At 40.3% G+C, this 22,842-nt stretch overlaps 1 protein-coding gene across 1 annotated transcript; it reads left to right on the top strand.

Moving 5' to 3' along the window:
- The first annotated feature begins 1,687 nt into the window (after positions 1–1,687).
- On the top strand, positions 1,688–2,599 carry LOC117349738 (olfactory receptor 5V1-like). Its single transcript, XM_033923330.1, has one exon. The coding sequence runs from the start codon at positions 1,688–1,690 to the stop codon at positions 2,597–2,599; it is 912 nt and encodes a 303-aa protein (XP_033779221.1).
- Positions 2,600–22,842: the final 20,243 nt, after the last annotated feature.

Genomic DNA, 22,842 nt, shown 5'->3' with positions numbered 1-22,842 from the left:
CAATATTAAGAATTACATGTCACACACTTTCAAAAGTATATATTAGATTTCCAGTGTTGGCACATTTTCAAGAGAAAAAAATAGTTGCCATAAGTTATGAATCAAACCTCATATATAAAATACTGTATCAGTGTGTATAATTTCCATAGTGCATGAATGCAATGGAACATATGCGAGGTGGCATATCTAACCATTGGACATGGGAGAGGGTAATTCTATAACATTCTATAACAGAATGTCTGTAGTAACACACCCGGTATTTGCGTTAATGCTGTGGAACGTATCAGTAGTTCACCTAAATGTATAATGTACTATTGTTTAAGCTTGTGCGTAAGTCACACATGCATAAGTGTTAGGTATATAGATAGGGATAGAACTTAGGCAGTCCATTGGTGGGGGGAGAGATGCACACAAACTGTATAAATGTTTGGTACAACGATTGTGAATTACAATAGCATTCTACAAGGATCCCATTTTAGAACTAGGCTAGTAGCGTACTATTAGAATGCTTGATACATGGTACCCAGTTTTATAATTACCCTGGTAACAGTCAGTTACACCTATCCCATCACAGTTCTGCCAGGTCTAGAGTTAGTATAACTGTGGACATTTATAAGTAAGGTGTATTTATAAAGGATTCTCTTAGTATTTTACCATGGAATCTGGTGCTCCAGATGCTACAGTGTTTCTCAACTCGGTCCTGGAGTACCCCCTTGCCAGTCAGGATATCTACAAAGAATAGGCATGAAATAAATTTGTATTTAATGGAGTCAGTGTGTGCAAATCAAGTTAATGCATATTCATTTTGGATATCCTGAATACGTGACTGGCAAGGTGGTACTCGAGGACTGAGATGAGAAACACTACTATAATAGAAGAGGTATTGGGGTCACCTAAAGGGAGATTCTCTCTTAAGCAACAGTTCAATCAGTAACTAGCTGTTAGTCACTTAAAATGGACAGTGAACAGTCTGCTATAATAATAGGTGGTTTACACCTAGATTGTATGGCAAAAATAGCATGTAACCAAACAGTAGAGATGATAGTTCACCTATGTAGGGACGCCATTCTGAAACAGGGCGAGATCGGCACACTGATTTCACTGCCCCTGTGAAAGAATTATGAGCCCCTGTGAAGAGTTATGAATTATTCCCATTCCTCTCCCTTCTTGCCATACAGCCCTTCTAAGTAAAGGACAATGCTAGCATCTTGTCACATGACTCTTGTCACCTGACACAAGTTTACCCTTATCCTTTATTCCTTATATGGGCAGCATCAGACTCTGCCTAGGTGCAGGCCCTGAGCTTAAGACTAATTAAGATAGCTTAAGGAGTATGCATTATAACCTTTGGACTGTCACATGCTTATCTTATTTGAGCAGTCCTTATTAGGAAAGGACATCAGCTGACAGGCCTTGAGGACATGCAAAGACTCAGGCTCTGTCCACGTGTTAATCAGGCCCTTTTCTAAGTGCTGAGTTGGAGGATGATCACGAGACAAAAGCACGAGGTAAAGGGAGGGTGATCATGATGCATAAGCATGTACCTATCTTTGTATCCACCAATGTAAACCATGTACCTTTGTATCCACCAATCATGAGATGTATAAACGAGGAAATTACTATGATGTCATTATTTTCTGTTTTCCTTCATTCTGTCTCTTCTTTCTAGAAGCTTTAAAACAGTGAAATGGTAAATCACACCAGTGTAACAGAATTCCTGATTCTTGGGTTCCCAGAGTTTGCAGAGTTTCAGCTCCCTCTCTTCACTCTCTTCTCACTTCTCTACCTGATGGCTTTGCTGGGGAACCTCCTTGTTATCTGTATAATTTGTGTTGATCGACACCTCCACACCCCCATGTATTTCTTCCTGGCCAACTTGTCCACCTTAGATATCTGCTCTTTGACATCTATTGTGCCAAAAATGTTGGCAATTCTGCTGGAAAAGAACCATAATATATCTTTTGTGGGGTGCATTCTACAGATGTACTGCTATACAATGAGTGTAGCTACAGAATTTGCTCTTCTCACTGCCATGGCATATGACCGTTATATTGCAATATGCAACCCCTTGCGTTACCTCAACATCATGAATAAGAATGCTTGTGCTGTTCTGGCAGCAGTCTCGTGGACAGTAGGTTTCGTAGATCCATTGCCACATAATATTGCTATATCCCAGTCTTCTTTCTGTGACTCCAATGTAATAAATCACTTCTTCTGTGAGGTCGAAGCACTGGTAAAACTTTCTTGCTCAGATTCCTCAGTAATTCAAAGTATGAATTATATAGTAGGTTTATTTGCAATCTTCATTCCATTTCTGCTAATCCTGACATCTTACATGTTTATAATTTCCACCATCATGAAAATCCGCTCTTCAAAGGGCAAAAGCAAGGCCTTCTCCACCTGCTCCTCCCACTTTACAGTCATCCTTCTGGCATATGGGACTATGATTGGAGTTTATATGAACCCAGGGTCAGTGAATTCTGCAGGTCAAAACAAGTTACCTATTGCAATGTACATAGTCACTCTCCCACTTCTAAACCCTGTGATTTATAGCTTGAGAAGCAAAGAGTTAAAAGTGGCCCTGAAAAGAGCCATCTGAAGAAGCACTAAAGACATGTTTATCTTCCCCTGACCATGATAGCAGATACTTTAGAGTACTGTGGTCCCTATTCCTAATCCCCTCACTGGTACTGTGTACTGGGGCTTATAAAATACAAGAACCATGTTTTTATTGCAATGATTGAATGATTCTTTTCCCTTGATTTACAGGTTCAATTACGAGGGGGGAGGGGGAATAATTTTATTATTTTATTAATGTATATTGTACATTGTATTTGATTATATAATAGGAAGGGTTGGGGAGGGTGGGGGTTAATAGCATTTTATGTGCACTCTTGATGACTATTAAGTGATATATTTATGATCTATTTGTTATATTATATTGATGCACTTATTGTACGTTTAAAAATGAATAAAGAATTAAAAAAAAAGAACCATGTTTTCTATAAAACATTGACTGATATATATTGACACAATGTACAGCTGGATATAGGTTTTGGCAAAGTGCCATTGAATGAGGTGTTGAATAGAGGATGGGATCTCTCTAAAATGGCTAAGTTTCAAAACATGAATTCATATGAACGTTTGGATACGATAACTTATTTTGCTAATTCAGAAGCAAAATGTAGATAAACTGATATAATTCTTATTGAATGAGATAAGAAAGCTTATCATACCAAGTTCTTCTTCATTTTGTTCATAATTCCTAATGTACATTTGCAATGACTAGAGAGATAAGTGTATAATGGAAACACAGGTAACTATATGCATTTAGAAAAATTGCTCTAAGCATCATCTCTAATTGCATGTACATTCTGTAGCCCATAGTTATACATGTTCTGATGCAGTTATGGATATTTGTGGCTAATCTTTGTGAGTGCATCCATTTGCATAAGTATGTAAAAATAATACAACCAATCTTTGTCATCTTGGAACTCCAGTGCATTCCGCAAAAAAGTGCATGTGGTGTCTGGAATATTATGTGTGTAGTCACCCTTACAAAATTTTAAATCACTCATTATCCAATTGTAAATATACTTTATATGTGCAAATTACTTTATATAATAACCCCTTTATATGGTAAAAGCTGGGTTTATTTTGGCCTTCCAGTGTTGCTGATCTGTGAAAAAAAATTATTTGTATTCAGTTAGAAAAGATAGAATCAGTGAGGAAGTCCTTAATTCTGTAGTCATCATATTCAGATACAGGGCAGAAAAAGTAATTAGCCAGAATGCTGAGTAATAGCATACTTGGTTGTGAAATTTGTCCCTGATGCCATGCTGTTTTGGGTGAAGTATAGCCTACATCAAGTGCTTTTAAGGAATTTCTCAATAAAGCTTCTCATTATTACTTTGGGATCTGTTTCTTATATCTTTGTCCGCTGGGCATATCAATGTTTTTGAGATATCCACATTGAGCCCCTAATACTCAAAAGCTTGCCATGCAAGTAAGACTGGTTGTAACCAGTCTTACTTGCAAGTCAGCTCAGCCTCCGATGCACAAAAGTGTCCTCGAGATTTTTTTACCAATCGTATTAGCAGCCACCAAGAACCCTATGCAAATGCATTACAAGTAACTCATTAGTATTAAAATGAGCATGCTGATTAATGCACAGCAAGGATCACCCACCTCCATGGTAGGAGATGGTTTGTTTTAGCTTGAGCAATATGCTTGAAGTTTTAGACTAATGTGTGTGTGTTGTGTGCATGAGTGGCCCGCGCTTAATAGCCAAATTTAGAACCAACATATAACTAAAAAATAAAAGACTTCTGAACTTACTGCTTACCAAAGCTCCACAATCACGGCCCTGTGCTGTACTGTAACTTGAAACTTACTGTGCATGTGCACAAGAGATGTGCCTAGCGCTCAGCTCTTGTGTGCAGGTAGCAGGTATGGCTCCTCCCCCTTTAACTCATGACAAATAGCATGCACATAATTTGCATGCTATTTGGTGCTGAGCATCACCTATCAAATGAAATCACTCCCAACCCAACGGTTTTCCACCGGTTTGTCAGCTTTCTGCATCCATCCCTAAATAAGCATTAGATACTTGTTAATGTACTACCTCTATTATCTGTCTCATGCATATGCATTGTGACTATCCTGAAAATCTGACTGACTGGGTATATCCTGAGAATTAGGTTGAGAAACCTTTCTTTACAGTAAAATTGACAGTCAGGGATTCTTTTACTTAGGTATGTTAAGCAGCTAGCATGAGTTTTACTTTGTTGTAGACATTAGAACATAGGAACATAAGAATTGCTTTACTGGGTCAGACCAAAGGTCCATCAAGCCCAGTATCCTATTTCCCAACTGTGGCCGACCCAGGCCCCGAGTGCCTAGCTAGATCCCAAGTAGTAAAACAGATATTATGTTGCTTATCCTAGGAATAAACAGTTGATTTCCCCAAACCATCTCAATAATGGCCTATGGACTCCACTCAGAACATAAAGATGAATCAAAATGAAAAAAAAAACAAGGGACATTAGGCATAAACTATATATCAAAGCATAATTAAAACAATTTGAAGCATATGTATAAAAGCAAAAGCATATTATTAAGCAAATAGCAGCAGTATATGAACATGAGTTAAGGTAACCAGAAACCATTTTGATTCATCTTTATGGTTTCTGTTTAGTTTGACTCGCCAATGTTCATATGCTTATGTTATATATGTTGGTTTTAAACATGCTTTTATTCATGCAATGATTCCATTTTCATTTTTATATTTTACTCTTATGATTTCATTCTTCATGGTTTTTTGATTGTTTTTGTAATTGCCTTTGTTGTAGGTTTTAGCTGCTGTAATATGAAATTGTTTTTAAACATACCTTTATTCATGTACTGTTTTTAATGATGTTATGCTTTGAATATGTTCTTAATTATGTTTATTTCTATTTTTATTTATACCATGAACACAAATTTATTAATACGTGTTGATGTTTTCATGTTTGTACTTATGCTTTCCAAAATATTCTTAATCATATTATGTCTGTATTCATGTTACATTCTGATTATTTGATGCTTCATATAATTATGTTTTATTCTACTTTTACATGGTCTCCTAGACACTTGAAAAAGGCACAGATGCTGAAACACTGCCAGTGTTGAGTATTTTGAGCCCATGCAATATATTCATCAATAATGTGATTTTTTTGAACAATACACCCTTTGCTGATCTATTGATATCCTGCCTTCTCGACTCTCCTGTTGTGTGTAGACCCAAACAAGTTACCTGTTGCAATGCATTTAGTCACTCTCTCACTTTTAAACCCTGTGATTTATAGCTTGAGAAGCAGAGAGTTAAAAATGGTCCTGAAAAAAAACTAAACTAAACTAGAACAAACTAAACTAGAACAAACTAAAAAAAACTAAACAGCTAGAAACCCTTAAGGACTCTGTGACCAATACTGTCCGTACTTAATGTCTAACAAAAATTGGTCCACAATCAACATTTATTCAAAACTGGAAAAAAGATAGGAAAGGACAGATTACTAATAATAGAATGTAACTGTACTTCCCAACCCTTGGGTCAAATAGTGCTATCAAATTAGTTGAGAATTTGTAAGTGTTTATGTTTTTTAACTGTAGTTTTTTATGGTGTATATGTATTAATCCTTTTAAGTTGTTTATTTCTTACTTTATATTTATTTAATGGACATCAGTATGAGCCATGTGAAAGGTGCCCGATATAAGGCTCAGGCAGCAACCTTGCGATGACTGGCATCATCCAGAGAATATCTGGATAAAGATTGCTGCCTCATACATCATATTTGTCCATGGCCAAAAAACAACAAATTCACTAAGATGGAAAAGTAAATCACCCAACTGTCCCTTACAATCTTAAATCCCCGAGATGTGGCAACGTAACCTCCAAAATATTTTGTGAGGTGGTGGCTTTATTTGAGAAATATTTTGTGAGGTGGTGGCTTTATTTGAGACCGCTCCAGCACAAGAGGTTGATGGCTTTGACTGTTTGTCCATCGCCCTTCCGACAGCCTTATTGCAGGCTTGTCGTTTGATTCTGATTACCAAGGATCTTCGCTCCTGACGAAGGTGTACGAAACGGAGCTCTGTTGAGTGGAGATTTCCTGCGTGTGAAGATTGACTTCAGAAACACTCGCTTTTCTACATCCAGTGAACGGAAGCTAAGTATTTATTACTTTTTCATATTCGGGACTTATGTGTATTCAAGTGATGACCTATTGAATGAACGTTCTCTCTGAATTTTTTATATGAACAGTTGGACTTTGACACACATTGATTTGGAATTGTTCAGTGGTCTTCACTTAGATTTAACGGATTGACTGCCAGTCATTTTTTATCTTATTGCATGATTTTTCAACCCTTTTTTAAAGTATGCTATTTTGAATACTTGGACCTTTTGTCACTTTTTTCATTTTTTCATTTTTTCTTTTTGGTTTTCTTTTTGGGTGCGTTTACTTTTTTTATTTAAGTCGTGTATATTTCAAAATAATATTTTTTTGTAATTATCACTTTTTTCAGTTATTCATATCTAATAACTTTTATTCTAATCAATGCAATTTTGGCCACAGACACCTTATTTAACTCACCCTTAGGAGGTTACGTTGCCACATCTCGGGGATTTAAGATTGTAAGGGACAGTTGGGTGATTTACTTTTCCATCTTAGTGAATTTGTTGTTTTTTGGCCATGGACAAATATGATGTATGAGGCAGCAATCTTTATCCAGATATTCTCTGGATGATGCCAGTCATCGCAAGGTTGCTGCCTGAGCCTTATATCGGGCACCTTTCACATGGCTCATACTGATGTCCATTAAATAAATATAAAGTAAGAAATAAACAACTTAAAAGGATTAATACATATACACCATAAAAAACTACAGTTAAAAAACAGAAACACTTACAAATTCTCAACTAATTTGATAGCACTATTTGACCCAAGGGTTGGGAAGTACAGTTACATTCTATTATTAGTAATCTGTCCTTTCCTATCTTTTTTCCAGTTTTGAATAAATGTTGATTGTGGACCAATTTTTGTTAGACCTGAAAAAAAACATCATAAAGACCCACTAAAAACCAAATACAAAAACAACTTAATCAGAAATCACAGCTTTTCCATTCCTGGCAACAAAATGGCAGAAATCTCTAACAGCACAGCTAAGAAATATCCCTTCATATAAGAACTTTTGCAAAGGCCTTAAAATCTTTTTGAAAAATACATCATGCATGCTAACAAAAAACAAATAAGAACATAAGAAGTTGCCTCCGCTGAGGCAGACCATAGGTCCATCCTGCCCAGCGGTCCGCTCCCGCGGCGGCCCATCAGGCCCATTGCCTGAGCAATGGTCTATACCTATCTATACCCCTCAATCCCTTTTTCTTCTAGGAATCTATCCAAACCTTCTTTGAAACCATTTAATGTTTTCTTGTCTACAACAGCCTCTGGAAGCGCGTTCTATGTATCCACCATCCTCTGAGTGAAAAAGAACTTCCTAGCGTTTGTTCTAAACCTGTCCCCTTTCAATTCCTCCGAGTGCCCCCTTGTACTTGTGGTGCCCCTTAATTTGAAAAATCTGTCCCTGTCTACTTTTTCTATGCCCTTCAGGATCTTGAAGGTTTCTATCATGTCTCCTCTAAGTCTTCGCTTCTCCAGGGAGAAAAGTCCCAACTGCTTCAATCTGTCGGTATATGGGAGATTTTCCATTCCCTTTATCAGTTTAGTTGCTCTTCTTTGTACTCCCTCAAGTACCGCCATGTCTTTCTTGAGGTACGGTGACCAGTACTGGACACAGTACTCCAAATGCGGCCGTACCATTGCACGATACAGCGGCATGATGACTTCCTTCGTCCTGGTCGTAATACCCTTCTTAATGATACCCAACATTCTGTTTGCTTTCCTTGAGGCCGTGGCACATTGCGCCGATGCCTTCAGTGTTGTGTCTACCATCACTTCCAGGTCTCTCTCCAGGTTACTGACCCCTAGTGGTGTTCCCCCCATTTTGTATGTGAACATCGGGCTCTTTTTCCCCACGTGCATGACCTTGCATTTCCCCACGTTGAAGCTCATCTGCCATTTTTCGGCCCACTTTTCCAGCTGCGTTAGATCCTTTTGGAGATCTTCGCAGTCTTCCCTGTATAGTTTGGTGTCATCTGCAAATTTAATGACTTCACACTTGGTTCCCGCCTCTAGGTCGTTTATGTAGATATTGAACAGGAGCGGTCCCAGCACCGACCCCTGCGGAACTCCGCTCGTGACCCCTTTCCAGTCTGAGTAGTGGCCCTTTACGCCAACCCTCTGCTTCCTGTTTGCCAGCCAGTTTTTGATCCATCGGTGGACCTCCCCTTGTACCCCGTGGTTCCATATCTTTTTAAGCAGTCTCTCGTGTGGCATCTTGTCGAAGGCTTTTTGGAAGTCAAGGTAAATGATGTCTATAGATTCCCCTTTATCCACCTGGCTGTTCACCCCCTCAAAGAAGTACAATAAGTTTGTGAGGCATGACCTACCCTTGCAGAAGCCTTGTTGACTCGGTTTTAGCTGCCCATTTTTTTCGATGTGCTCACAGATGCTGTCTTTAATCAGTGCCTCCATCATCTTTCCCGGGACTGAGGTCAGGCTCATCGGCCTGTAGTTTCCCGGGTCTCCCCTTGCGCCCTTCTTGAAGATGGGCGTGACATTTGCTATTTTCCAATCCTCCGGGATCTCTCCGGTTTTTAAGGATAGGTTGCATATCTGTCGAAGTGGCTCCGCTATTTCGTCTTTTAGTTCCTTGAGTACCCTTGGGTGAATGCCCGGCGATTTGTCGCTCTTTAGTCTGTCAATCTGCTTGAGTACATCCTCTTGGCTTACCTCTAAATCGACCAGCTTATCGTCTTGGTCTCCTATTACGATCTCCTCGGGTTCCGGAATGTTGGTTATATTCTCCATCGTGAAGACTGACGTGAAGAACTCATTTAACCTGTCAGCTATCTCTTTCTCTTCTTTTACTACTCCCTTTCTGTCTCCATCGTCCAATGGTCCCACTTCTTCTCTCGCCGGTTGCTTCCCCTTGACGTATCTGAAGAACGACTTGAAGTTTGTTGCTTCCTCTGCCAGTCTCTCTTCATATTCTCTTTTTGCTTTTCTAACCATTCGGTGACACTCCTTCTGGTGTTCTTTGTGCACTTTTTGGTTCTCCTCTGTTTGGTCTTTTTTCCATTTTCTGAACGATGCTTTCTTGTCGCTTATCGCCTTCTTCACTGCATTTGTTATCCACACTGGGTTTTTTGTTCTATTTTTTTTTGCACCCTTTTCTGAACTTGGGGATGCATAGGTTTTGCGCTTCGTGCACAGTCTCCTTGAGTAAGGTCCAGGCTTTTTCTACGGATTCCGTCTTCCCTATGTTGCCTTTGAGTTTCTTTCCCACTATTTTCCTCATGGCATCATAATTTCCTTTTTTGAAGTTGAGTGCCGTCGTTGTGGTTCTTTTCCCCTTTGATGATCCAATTTCAAGCCTGCACTGGATCGTGTTGTGATCGCTGTTACCTAGCGGGGGTAATACCGCCACCTCCTTTGCTGGCCCCCCTAGTCCGTTGAAGATTAGGTCAAGAGTGGCATCGCCCCGTGTTGGTTCCGTGACCAGTTGCTCCATGAAACAGTCCCTCGTAACTTCTATGAATTTGGTCTCTCTTGCGCAGTTTGAGTGCCCAATACTCCAGTCTATCCCAGGATAGTTGAAGTCCCCCATCACCACCACATTTCCGCTTCTGCATACCTGCCTCAGTTCAGCCTCCAGCTCCTGGTCGATTTCTTCCGGTTGTCCAGGTGGGCGGTAGTACAGACCCAATTTAATGTCTGCCCCTGCTCCTCCCTGTAGCTTAAGCCATAGTGATTCCAAGCCATCCGCCCGTACTGTTTCCATCCTGGCTGATGGTATGGAGTCTTTTATGTACAGCGCTATTCCTCCACCCTTTTTATGTGTCCTGTCTCTCCTGTATAAAACCCCAATGTCCGGAAGACTGGCAAAAATCCCTATTAAGATTTAACCAGAACTTCTACACTAGTACACCTCTATAAATTAAATTGACTAAAGCAGCACAAGACTGTAATCCCCAAAGAGGACCAACTCCTCACAACCTTCAAACAGAGATACCACAATGCATGACTTAGCATCTAGATAAAATGTAAATACCCCAAAATATAAATTGAAATGTCTCTAACAATACTGAAAATTGCATTGAAATCCTATTGGGGAGTATTAATAATCCATAAATACTAATTTAATATAACAATGTAATCTTTGTATCCTTTCCTGACCATGATAGCAGATGCTCTAGAACAGATTTCTTCAACCGCTGGTTCCCGGACCGGTACCAGTCCGCAGAAAATTCCTGCCGGTCTGCCAAGGGCCGGCGAGATCGGTGTGCTAAATTCCTGCCAGTCTGTGCAGGGCCAGCGAGAGCCTCTGACAGTAACTTCCTCCCCTCTACTCCCCTCCAAGCAGCTCCCAGTACTTACCTGCAGCAGCGATTCATTTTTGCAGCCTTGGGGCTTTTGCTGAGTCATGGCCCGTCTCTGATGATGCCACTTCCCCTTTCCTCAGAGGCAGCGTTACCCATCAAAGGACCCAAGGATGCCTAAGTGAATCACTGCTGCAGGCAATACTGAGAGCTGCTGGGATGGGAGCAGAGGTAAGGGGAGGAAGCCACTGTTGTAGGCAGGGAAGCTGCTAGATAAAGGGAGAGCTGCTACTGGACCTGGAGGGAGGGAGAAGGAGAGATGCTGCTAGAGGAGAGAAAGTTAAGGGAAGAGAGTTACTGTTGGATAGTGGGAGGAGGAAAGGGTGAAGGGGTACTGCTGGACGGGGGAGGAGGAAAAAATTAAGGAAACAGCTGGCAGGGAGATTAGAGGAGGGGAAGGGGTCAGGATGGAATGGAGAGATCAGATGAGGAAAAGGTGAGAGACAGGAATGAGAAAGTAGAGAGAGATTGATGCTAGAGACAGGAATGAGAAAGTAGAGAGTGAGATTGATGCTGGGAAGGGGGTCAGCAGAGAAATAAGGATAGAGGGACAAAGATGTTAGATCTGGTGTACGAGAGATAAAAATGAAGAAAGCAGTGAAGCTGGAATGAATCATGTAAAAAGGAGAGAGGGGGACGCAGGCTGGATGGAAAGGAGAGAGGGGCATAGAAATAAGGCAGATACCATATGGAAGGGGGAGAGGGCAGTGGATGGAAGGGGCAGATGCTGGACTGAAGAGACAGAGAAGGCAGACACTGGAAGGAAGAGAGTGAAAAGAAGATGAAAGCAGAAACCAGAGATGACAAAGGGTAGCAAAATTAAATTTATTTCTATTTTGTGATTAGAATATATCAGATTTGAAATATGCATCCTGCTAGAGCTGATGTTACACATAACTGGGGACTGCAAAACCCAGGCAGTACTTCTTTAGTTTCCAGCTGGCTTAGAGCTCTCTCTGACCAGGGAGCAGTTGCCCTAGTTGCACTCCCCTAACACTGTTCCTGTCATGTGTGACTGAGGTATTCTGTTAGCATGATATTTCTGTGTAGCATTCTGTAATAATTTGGATTATTCCGTTTTCTTTTTTTTTTTGTAAATCTTTATTGACATTTCAAACTTTTATAATGTATACAATTGAAGAATCAAAAAAAACCTGTATGAAAATGCATTGTTATCATCACAATTATTACATGAAACAATTTTTTATCCCCTTCTTATCATTATTTATTTAGTTTTCTTGATAGTAGAGGGGATATATGTGAAGGGGAGGGGAGACAGGGGTTTTGTTGATCCTTGCTCTGTATTATTTGTATTTATAAAATGACAGTTGTACAGAATATTATTTCTTTTTATACTTTAATAAAATACATTCAATATAAAATCATAACTGAGGCATGTGGGGATGGGATCAGATGGTTTGCAGGGACTGAGCTCGCGGGGACAGAGTGGAAATGGGTTTTTAAAATTTCAGTCTTAGTAGTTTGCTAGTCCACAAAATAATTATTTTATTTCTGCCGGTCCATAGGTTTAAAAAGATTGAAAAACATTGCTCTAGAATACTTTGGTGTTTATTCCTAATCCCCTCACCAATGACTCAGCAATCCAATTATGTCCTGTATACTGGGACTTAAAAATACTAGAACCCAGTTGTTCCTACAAAATGTAGATATATATCTGACATGATGCATAGCTAGATTTAGGGATCCTTTTATTAAGCTGCGTTAGCGTTTTTAGTGCATGCTTAGTGCACACTACATTGCCACACGCCTCACGCTAACGCCTCCATAAAGCTTGCATTAGTATTTTTTGTGTAGCACAGGGTTAGCACGCACTAAAAATGCTAGCGCAGCTTAGTAAAAAAAGCCCTTAGTATTTTGGAACAGTGCCATTGAATAAGAAGTTGCGTGGAGGATGGGATCACCCTAAAACAGCTAAGATTAAAATGAGAAATCATAAGAACATAAGAACATAAGCAATGCCTCTGCTGGGTCAGACCTGAGGTCCATCGTGCCCAGCAATCCGCTCACGCGGCGGCCCAACAGGTCCAGGACCTGCGTAGTAATCCTCTATCTATACCCCTCTATCCCCTTTTCCAACAGGAAATTGTCCAATCCTTTCTTAAACCCCAGTACCGTACTCTGCTCTATTACATCCTCTGGAAGCGCATTCCAGGTGTCCACCACCCGCTGAATAAAGAAAAACTTCCTAGCATTTGTTTTGAATCTATCCCCTTCCAATTTTTCCAAATGCCCTCTTGTTCTAATATGTTTTGAAAATTTGAAGAATCTATCTCTCTCTACTTTCTCTATGCCCTTCATGATCTTGTAGGTCTCTATCATGTCTCCTCTGAGTCTCCGCTTTTCCAGGGAGAAGAGCTCCAGCTTCTCCAATCTTTCAGTGTATGAAAGGTTTTCCATGCCCTTAATCATTCGTGTCGCTCTCCTCTGGACCCTCTCAAGTATTGCCATATCCTTCTTAAGGTACGGTGACCAATACTGAACACAGTACTCCAGGTGCGGGCGCACCATTGCCCAATACAACGGCAGGATGACTTCTTTTGTTCTGGTCGTAATACCATTTTTAATAATACCCAACATTCTGTTTGCCTTCTTCGCGGCTGCTGCGCATTGCGCCGTTGACTTCATTGTTGTATCCACCAGTACACCCAAATCTCTTTCAAGGTTACTTCCCTCTAATACTAGTCCCCCCATTTGGTAGCTGAACATCGGGTTCTTTCTCCCTATATGCATGACCTTGCATTTCCCTACATTGAATTTCATCTGCCATTTATCATGTCAGCATTTGGATATTGATACGCTATTTGGGGGTTTCAAAAGAGATAATTTATTTTGACACGATTCTTGATAATTCAGAAGTAGAGGAGATAAATTCATATAAATGTTACTAGCTGATGCCCCGGCGTTGCACGGGTATTTAATTATAGCAATAACACTGTAAATGGAATCAAATAAAGATACTTTATAGTGGTGAATTAAATTATTTTTTAAACAGCTTTATAAAAAGTACAATATTCAAATTATAATGTGAAATATTTGACAAAATGAATACAATACAACTAACACAAAACTTGATTATAAACAACATTTTTAGTTTCACCTCCAGGAGCAAGAACATATAAATTCTTGGGTGAACCCACCCTTGAGCAAGCAACATAGAGTTGTCCATGGGAAAAACAGGGGGATCTTAAATCCACTCCACAGTATGTAATAGTCTGTCCCTGTGATTTGTTGATTGTGATAGAGAATGCAAGTCTCACTGGAATTTGCAATCTCTTAAACTGAAAAGGAAGATCTGTTGGAATAAGTGGCATCCAAAAGTTTCAGTATTGATTTAAACAACTCAATATGTGGAAACTCAGGTTGAAAAGAAACTCCATGCATTTATTTCCCGGTTCAGAATGGAACCTGTGTTCCTAGTTCAGCATATGTGAGTACTCATGTAATGTAATAACATTATGAACTGGGGTGCATGAAGGAAACAGTTACAAACACAGTTAGAACATACAAACTCTATATGTATGGTGTCCGTGGTAGAATAGAAACGATGTCCCTAGTGGTTATAGTGTCATAGAAAGTGTTTTATAGTTGGAATTACTGTGAGAATGGCAGCTCTTTACATCCTTTCCATTGACATGAATGGGTGAAATCTGATTTTCTGTTTGTAGCTCCGCCCACGTGTGCAGGTGGGCCGCGAGACCCCCAGAACATATCACCCCAGGTAGTGAGGGATCTGCATACCAAGTTTCGTTCAAATCGGTCAAGCCGTTTTTGCGTGATCGCGGCACATACACACACACATACATACATACACACACACATACCTCCGATTTTATATATATAGATTGAATGAGAAAAGAAAGCTTAGGGCTCCTTTTACTAAGCTGAGATAGCAGTTTTAGCACGCGCTTAGCACGTGCTGAATTGCCTTGTGCACTAGACCCTAATGCCAGCATTGAGCTGGTATTAGTTCTAGCCGCATAGCGTGTGTTTAGCGCACGCTTAAACACTGCATTTGCTAAAAACGCTATCGCAGCTTAGTAAAAGTAGCTCTTAATTTAGAGCAATGTTGAAACTATTTTTAAGAAGTGGATTATATCCAAGTTCTTCTTCAATTTGATTGTTCAGATGTCCTAAAGCGTCTGACATTGTATTTACAAATCTCCATTCCTGGAAACTACTCAAAATGTTATTACTGACATGCCATTCTGTTGGGTCTTGAAATTATATTTTTTTTCTAAAAGACAAGCTTTTGTTGTGATCAGTAAATATACGAGGGAGGTTTGAAAAATTTTATAAAAAAAGCAAGCTAAACAACATAGACTCCTTTGATAGCTATACACTTACCCTCTCTTCTATTAAACTGTGCTAGCAATTTTTAGCGCAGAGAGCCACGCTGAATGGCCTGCGCTGCTCCCGACTCTCATAAGAACTCTAAGAGTTTTAGGCAGCACGGGCCATTCAGCGTGGCTCCGCACGCTAGAAACTGCTAGCACAGTTTAATAGAAGAGGCCCTTAGTCCAGCAAGATTGCATTTTTTGTTCCTTATTTTTCCAATGGAACAAAAAACTGGAAACTCACTGGATTAAGTATATAGCTAATTTTGTTCATTCTGATTAAATTGAATTATACCTTTATTTTCCCTTTTAGATTGCATATTTAGTATGGGTGGGAGGGAGGGAGGGGGGGTTATATTTAAAAGTCATCATCAACATCTTCTCTCACATCAAGCAGCATTATGGGGTAAAGACCTTGAACAATTGCTTGTGCCTACTACCTATGGAGAATTCAGGAAAAGTCTGAAAACACATCTATTCCTGAAATACTTAGGAAACCAACCTATTCAATCTTAGTCCTTAACAACCGAGCACAAGAACCACCTGTTTCTAAATCTGTACTTTGTTTGTTCATTCAATCTGTAACATTTCTAATCATTGTAAACCGCATAGAACTTCACGGTCCTGCGGTATATAAACTGTTATTATTATTATTATATATTTAACAAATGTTTGGGATTTTAATTTCATGTATAATTTACTGCTTTTCTTTTTGTTCTCAAACTAGAGTGGGAGGGAGGGTGGGGATAAGTATCTTGTATTAATATCTGATTGATTGTAAGTGTTATCTCTGATAATAATTGTATACATATATTTTGTAAACACTTCTAGATTTGAAAATCAATAAAGTTTATTTTTAAAAAAGTGTACAGCCCTCAACAGAGACTACATAGTTTAACTTGCTTTTTTATCAAACTTTTCAAACCACCCTTGTATATCTATCCCAATGTGGCCAGGCATCATAGAAGAGAGTCACAACTCTCTCAAAGGGTTATAGAGCCCTGAGCCAGCTTTGATGGCAGCATCCTCTTCCCTTCCCCAAATGCGTGAAGCTTTTTTTCCCTCCCTTTGGTCAAACATTTCTCCCCTTCTTTCCTCAGCCTCTAGTTTGGCTTTGCTCCCTCTCCTCACTCCCTTCCCCTGCGGCTTTCTAAACATTTATTTGCTTGCTGGCAATAACAGCATGCACAGCAGGCTGGTTTTAGTCAACCCTGGGTGTCTTCTCTTCTGTCTCACTTTCTTCTGAAACTATTTCCTGTTGGCAGAATGCAGCACAGTGAAGACTCAGGGCTGGCTGAAATCAGCCTATTGTGTATGCTGTTGTTACCAGCAAACGAGGGCATGTTTAGAGGGTGATGATTGAAGGAGGCAGGGAGAAAGGAGAGGAAGCAATGCTGGACTAGGGACTCCAGAAAAAGGGTGAAATATTGGACCTAGAGAGGAGGGGGAAAAAGATTTGAACCAGGTGAAGCACTGACCATGAACTCAGAGGCTGTGGATTTCATTACCCTCTATGTGCAGTGCCCTAGAATTAGAGCCTCACTGGTCTAATGGATGATTTGATCTTGCAGCTGAGGCCAAAGGTTTTAGCTACTGGGGCTTAGTCTTGAATTTTCCCTACAAATATTGGTTATGTATGGGAAAGATATATATGTTTTCAGAACCAAATCAATTGGAAAATTTCCTTTAGGCCAAACTTGTTCAAAGCTCTTCCTTTCATTTTATAGCTGAGAAATATGATTGCAGATAAAGGCCAAATGGCTCATCCAGTCTGCTCATCCGCAGCATCCGCTATCTCCTCCTGTCCCATGCTTTCTTGAATTTAAGCACAGTCTGTCTCTACCACTTCCACCAGGAGACTATTCAATGCATCTACCATCCTTTTTATAAAAAAAAAGTATTTCTTTAGACTACTCCTGAGTTGGAGAGTGTGGTGCAGTGGTTAAAGCTACAGCCTCAGCACCCTGAGGTTGTGGGTTCAAATCCATGCTGCTCCTTGTGACCCTGGGCAAGTCACTTAATTCCCCTATTGCCCCAGGTACATTAGATAGATTGTGAGCATGCTGGGACAGACAGGGAAAAATGCTTGAGTACCTGAAAAAATGCATGTAAACCGTTCTGAGCTCTCCTGGGAGAAAGGTATAGAAGATTGAATAAATAAATCACCTCTTAATTTCATCCTATACTCTCTCATTCTGGAGCTTCCTTTCAAATGAAAGAGACTTGCCTAATGCACGTTTATGCCATGTACTGTAGATATTTAAATGTCTCTATCATATCTCCTGCTTTCCTCCAAAGTATACATATTGAGATCTTTAAGTCTGTCCCCATACACCAAATGACGAAGACTACTGAGCTTCCTTTGGACTGGCTTCATCCTGTTTATATCTTTTTTGAAGGTGAATTGTACATAGTACCTCCTTTTTCCTTTTTCCCTTGTGAACTGACCTCTCAACTTCTTCCTTGAAAGGTATCTCAAATAGCTATACGAAGACCTTGTCAGTCTAGTCCAGTGGTCTCAAACTTGCAGCCCGGGGGCCATATGCGGCCCACCAGGTACTGTTATGAGGCCTTCGGTATGTTTATCATAATCACAAAAATAAAATAAAACAGTTTTTTGATCATATGTCTCTTTAGCTATAAATTAAGAACATAAGAAGTTGCCTCCACTAGGTCAGACCAGAGGTCCATCGCGCCCAGCAGTTTGCTCCCGCGGCGGCCCATCAGGTCCATGACCTGTAAAGTGACCGGCGTCTAAGCCCTTTTAATCCCTTTGTCCTTCCCTGTAAGCCCTTTCATAACCTATCTCTACCTCTATCTGTATCCCTCAACCCCCGTGTCCTTCAGGAATTTATCCAATCCTTCCTTGAAGCCCGGTAGGGTACTCTGTCCTATTACAGCCTCCGAATATTATTATTAAGACTTAGCCAAACGGAAAGATTTATACTATAAAGAATTTTACCTCATGCAAAATTGTTATTTCTTTAATAAGACATTAACTTTTTTTCTGAGGCAAAGTACCTACAAATCCAAAATGTGGCCTTGCAAAGGGTTTGAGTTTGAGACCACTGGTCTAGTCTGACAGGGTCATAACTTTGGCTGAGCCCAGGAACATTAAGGAAGGATTAAGTGATAGTAGAGGGGAAAGGGGAGAGGGGTAAAGAAGAAGGTTGGAATGGTAGTAACCAGGAGAAGAAGGTTTACCCCCCCCCCTTTTACGAAACTGCACTAGCGGTTTCTAATGCTGAGAGCCACGTTGAATGCTGCATGCTGCTCCCAACGCTCACATGAACTCTATGAGTGTTGGGAGCAGTGTACCGCATTCAGTGCAGCTCCTGGTGGAAAAAACTGCTAGCGCGGTTTCGTAAAAGGAGGCCTTAGTTAGGATTGGTGAAAATGAGTTGTGAGGGACAGAAGGACAACTTTGTGAGCTTTGATTGGATGAAATGGTAAGAGCTTAGAATGTGGGGAAAGAGAAAATTTTGGCGGTTTTAGTCAGTTGTGAGGTTTTTTGAGTGAGAGTGGTTGTGAGGGAGGAGGTTTGGAAGGAGTGTTTCCCTCCCTCCCTTTGTGGTGGGTGTGGGTTGGGGATAGGTTGTTGAAAATGGGTAGGGGAGGGGTTCAGTCGCAGCAAAAGGGGAATTGTGCATAAAATATGGAGGATATTGTTTGGCTGGGGATGGAGTTTGAGTTATAATACATGTGATGGGGGAAATGAAAATGGACTACTCATGGGTGTCACCACCATGACTTGAGGTGTGTGACCTGATGATACCATGGGTCATGCTATGGGTGTATGTGACAAGGATTTGCCATAGGGGATGAGCCACTTTTGTTACTGAATGGCTCATGGGGGAGGGGGAGGAGAAAGGAGGGTTTTGCACAGCTGCATTGGGAGTTGGAGGATGTTTAAGGATATATGGATGTAATTGTTGATCTGGTCATAAAGTTGTATTCATGAATAAAGCTGCGGTCCAAACATTTATTCCACTAAATCATTGTCTTTTATGTTATTGGGGGGAGTGGGATTATAGTGTTAAATGAAAGGTGACGAAGTGCGAATGCTAATATTATGTCTCATTAGTTAATAAATATAAAAAAACTATCAATTAGAAAGCAGATAGAAAATATTGAACATTTTCTGCATAATTTGCTTTGAATTAATAACATTTAATGAACTCCAAAAGTCAGAGAAATATAACTTTTTAATCTTTATTTGTTTTAGTATTTATGTACTTTAAAAGAAGAATAAAAATAATATAATTGATTTAATTCTGTACAAACTTCATTGTCTACCTGTCCAGGGACCAGATCCCAAAAGTCCTGTCTAGGAATGTAATGATTCTCAACTCATCAGGATGTAGAAACCCTTGTTGAGGTCAGAGAATGATTGGAGCTTGTGTTGATATTCCTCAGTGTGATAATTCCTCAGACAAAGTTTGCAAGTGCTGTGATGGGGAATTTACTCGATCTTGTATGACATAAGCCTGAAGGATAAATGACCTACTAGATGTAGAGCATTCCTGAATTCATTCTTCACTAGGTCAAAAACAACCCCTGTGGTGAGGCTGAAGGTGGTAAGACTGAGTGTTCTTCCATGGAGGGATTTTTATTTGGGGGAGGTGGATGGTAATGGGGTTGTTATGCATAATTAAAAGCCAGATCAGAAAATTGCAAGGAAAATTCATGTGTTTACATTAAGACTGATAAAGAAAGAAAATGAATGGAAATATTTCAGGCTGGACTGTGCACACAACTTCATTGTCTGAACTAGGCAGTCATATCTAACACTTACAGGATAATTCTATAACTGGGACCCTTGTGTTTGGAAATATACAGATTTCTAGCAGGGGAAAGCATCAGTAGGGCTACTAGTGAGGGATGATTCGTAAGTCATGGAAACTATTTTTTTTTTCTCTTGAAAATGCTCCAGTTCTGGAAATTTAATATATGCATTTCAAACTGTGTGACATGAACTTTTTCATGTTACCACCAGATGAGAGATGAGTGCAGGGGTCTCTGGTAGGGTAGAAGCAAAAATCATGACATTTGAAATAATCATTTTATTATGGCATAGAGTGTACAACATGAGCAACAAAGTACAAGTCCAAAGGGCTAGATTCACTAAACCTCATTTGCTTCTCGCGGGTGCGGACCACCGGACTAGATGGACCCATGGTCTGATCCGGTGCAGGCATTTCTTATGTTCTTATGCTTCCCCAATCCGTGGCCGATCAAATTCTGAAAGATGCAGGCCCGACAAATTCTGAAAGTTAAAAAAAAATTGAAATGAGGGTGATCGTAGGAACGCCCCCCTCCGACCGCACAGATCACTAGTGTGCGATCCTGACGCATGCAGAGATCTGTGCATGCGTCTAAGAGCCATCTAGAACCGCAACTTTTATTTTTTTTTACCTTAAAACCAGGGGCTCACAGTGCGGGGAAGGGAAGGAGAGATTCTGGGTGAGAGCAGGGCAGCGAGTCGGGGCAGCAGGCAGAAGAGATTCAGGGCAGAGCATGAGATCGGGGCAGGCAGGAGACAGCAGGAGATCGGGGCAGGCTGGAGATCGGGGCAGAGAAGCAGGGCAGAGAGCAGGGCGGCAAAAGGCAGGGCAGTTGGAAAAGACCTCAGCGACTGGTCCTCAGCAGTCGCTTCTTGTGTTGATCAGCCAGCCCAGTTGGTTTGCAAGATTTCTGTAGCGAATCGCATCCCTGCTTACTTTGCATGCCGTTCCCCTCGTGTGCATGCACAGATCAGAATCAGATGGAGGAGAGGTAAGTAAATCAAGCCAGAGTAAAATCGGGTCGCAAAGGGGTCACAAACCAATCGGTTTGCTTAGTGAATCTAGCACTAACTGTTTAACTTTCACATGGACTCAGATTGGGAGAACAGGGAGACTATTTTGAAGGATGTCAACAGTTTGTACTTGTACTTTGTTCTTCTTGTTATACACTGTGTGCCATAATACAACTGTGATTTCTGTTATGCTTTCTGCTTCTCCCTTACCAGAGACCGCTGTACTCATCTCTCACCTGGTGGTAACATGAAAAAGTACATGTCATACAGTTTCAAGTGTATATATTAAATTTCCAATGTCGTATATAATATTCTATATCAGTGTATATAATTTGCTTAGTGCATGAATGCAAGGGAACATATGCAAGGAGGCATACCCAACTATAGATCACGGGGGAGGGTAATTCTATAACATTCTATAACAAGATGCCCATAGCAGCATACTGTTAATTTGCATTCATGTTGAGAAAAGCATCACTAGTTCACATAAATATATTATGCACTATTGTTCAAGCTTGTGTGTAAGTCACACATGCATAAGTGTTAGGTATATAGATAGGGATAGAACTTAGGCAGTCCATTGGTGGAGGGAGAGTTGCACAAAAACTGTATAAATGTTTGGCACAACAATTGTGAATTACAATAGCATTCTACAAGGATATTTTGACACTAGGATCCCATTTTAGAACTAGGGCTCAGAGCGTGCTATTAGAATGCTTGATACATGGTACCCAGTTTTATAATTACCCCGGTAACAGTCAGTTACACCTAACCCATCACAGATCTGCCAGGTCTAGAGTTAGTATAACTGTGGACATTTATAAGTAAGGTGTATTTAAAGGGAATCTCTTAGTATTTTACCATGGAATCTGGTGCTCCAGATGCTACAGTGTTTCTCAACTCGGTCCTGGAGTACCCCCTTGCCAGTCAGGTTTTCAGGATATCCACAAAGAATAGGCATGAAAAAAATTTGTATTTAAAGGAGACAGTGTATGCAAATCATGTCTATGTTTATTCACTGTGGATATCCTGAGAATGTGACTGCCAAGGGGGTACTCCAGGACTGAGTTGAGAAACACTACTGTAGTAGGAGAGGTATCGGGGTGCCCAAGTGGAGATTATCTCTTAAACAACTGTTCAATCAGTAACTAGCTATTAGTTGCTTAAAATGCACAGTGAACAGTCGGCTGAGATAATAGGAAGTTTACACCTAGATGGTACGGCAAAGAGAGCGTGTTACAAAACAGCAGAGATGACATTATACCCTTTCCTTGGGTTCCTCATACATCATCTTTGCTATAAGTGGACTGACTGAATACCAGTCATATTATAGCTGTAAGGCCTGACTTAATCACTTATTATACTATAATGGTAAAACACCATAGGTCTTCCACTATGTGCAGCAATACAAATGAGAAACCATGAAGCATATCGGCCGCAGAAATCATAGCGATGGACTATGTCAGTGTCGGTTGCTCTTATGCAGACGTGTCTTCTTGTTTACTTTGGAAAGTCAGTCATTGCTATGATTGTCTGCTGACCTAATTTTTGGTTCAGATACAAATGGTATTGCAAAGAATAGTTTAAGATGTATTTATTTTCATTCACAACACAGCCAGCTCAGTGACACTATCATACCTGTCCCTAAT

This window comes from Geotrypetes seraphini, chromosome 16 (genome assembly GCF_902459505.1).
Source record: "Geotrypetes seraphini chromosome 16, aGeoSer1.1, whole genome shotgun sequence".
Classification (NCBI taxonomy): Eukaryota; Metazoa; Chordata; class Amphibia; order Gymnophiona; family Dermophiidae; genus Geotrypetes; species Geotrypetes seraphini.
This window is presented reverse-complemented; position numbering and strand designations above follow the sequence as displayed.

Bases quoted from the DNA above. Each gene is read 5' to 3' on its own strand.
- LOC117349738 (XM_033923330.1), top strand. From the start codon at position 1,688: ATGGTAAATCACACCAGTGTAACAGAATTCCTGATTCTTGGGTTCCCA.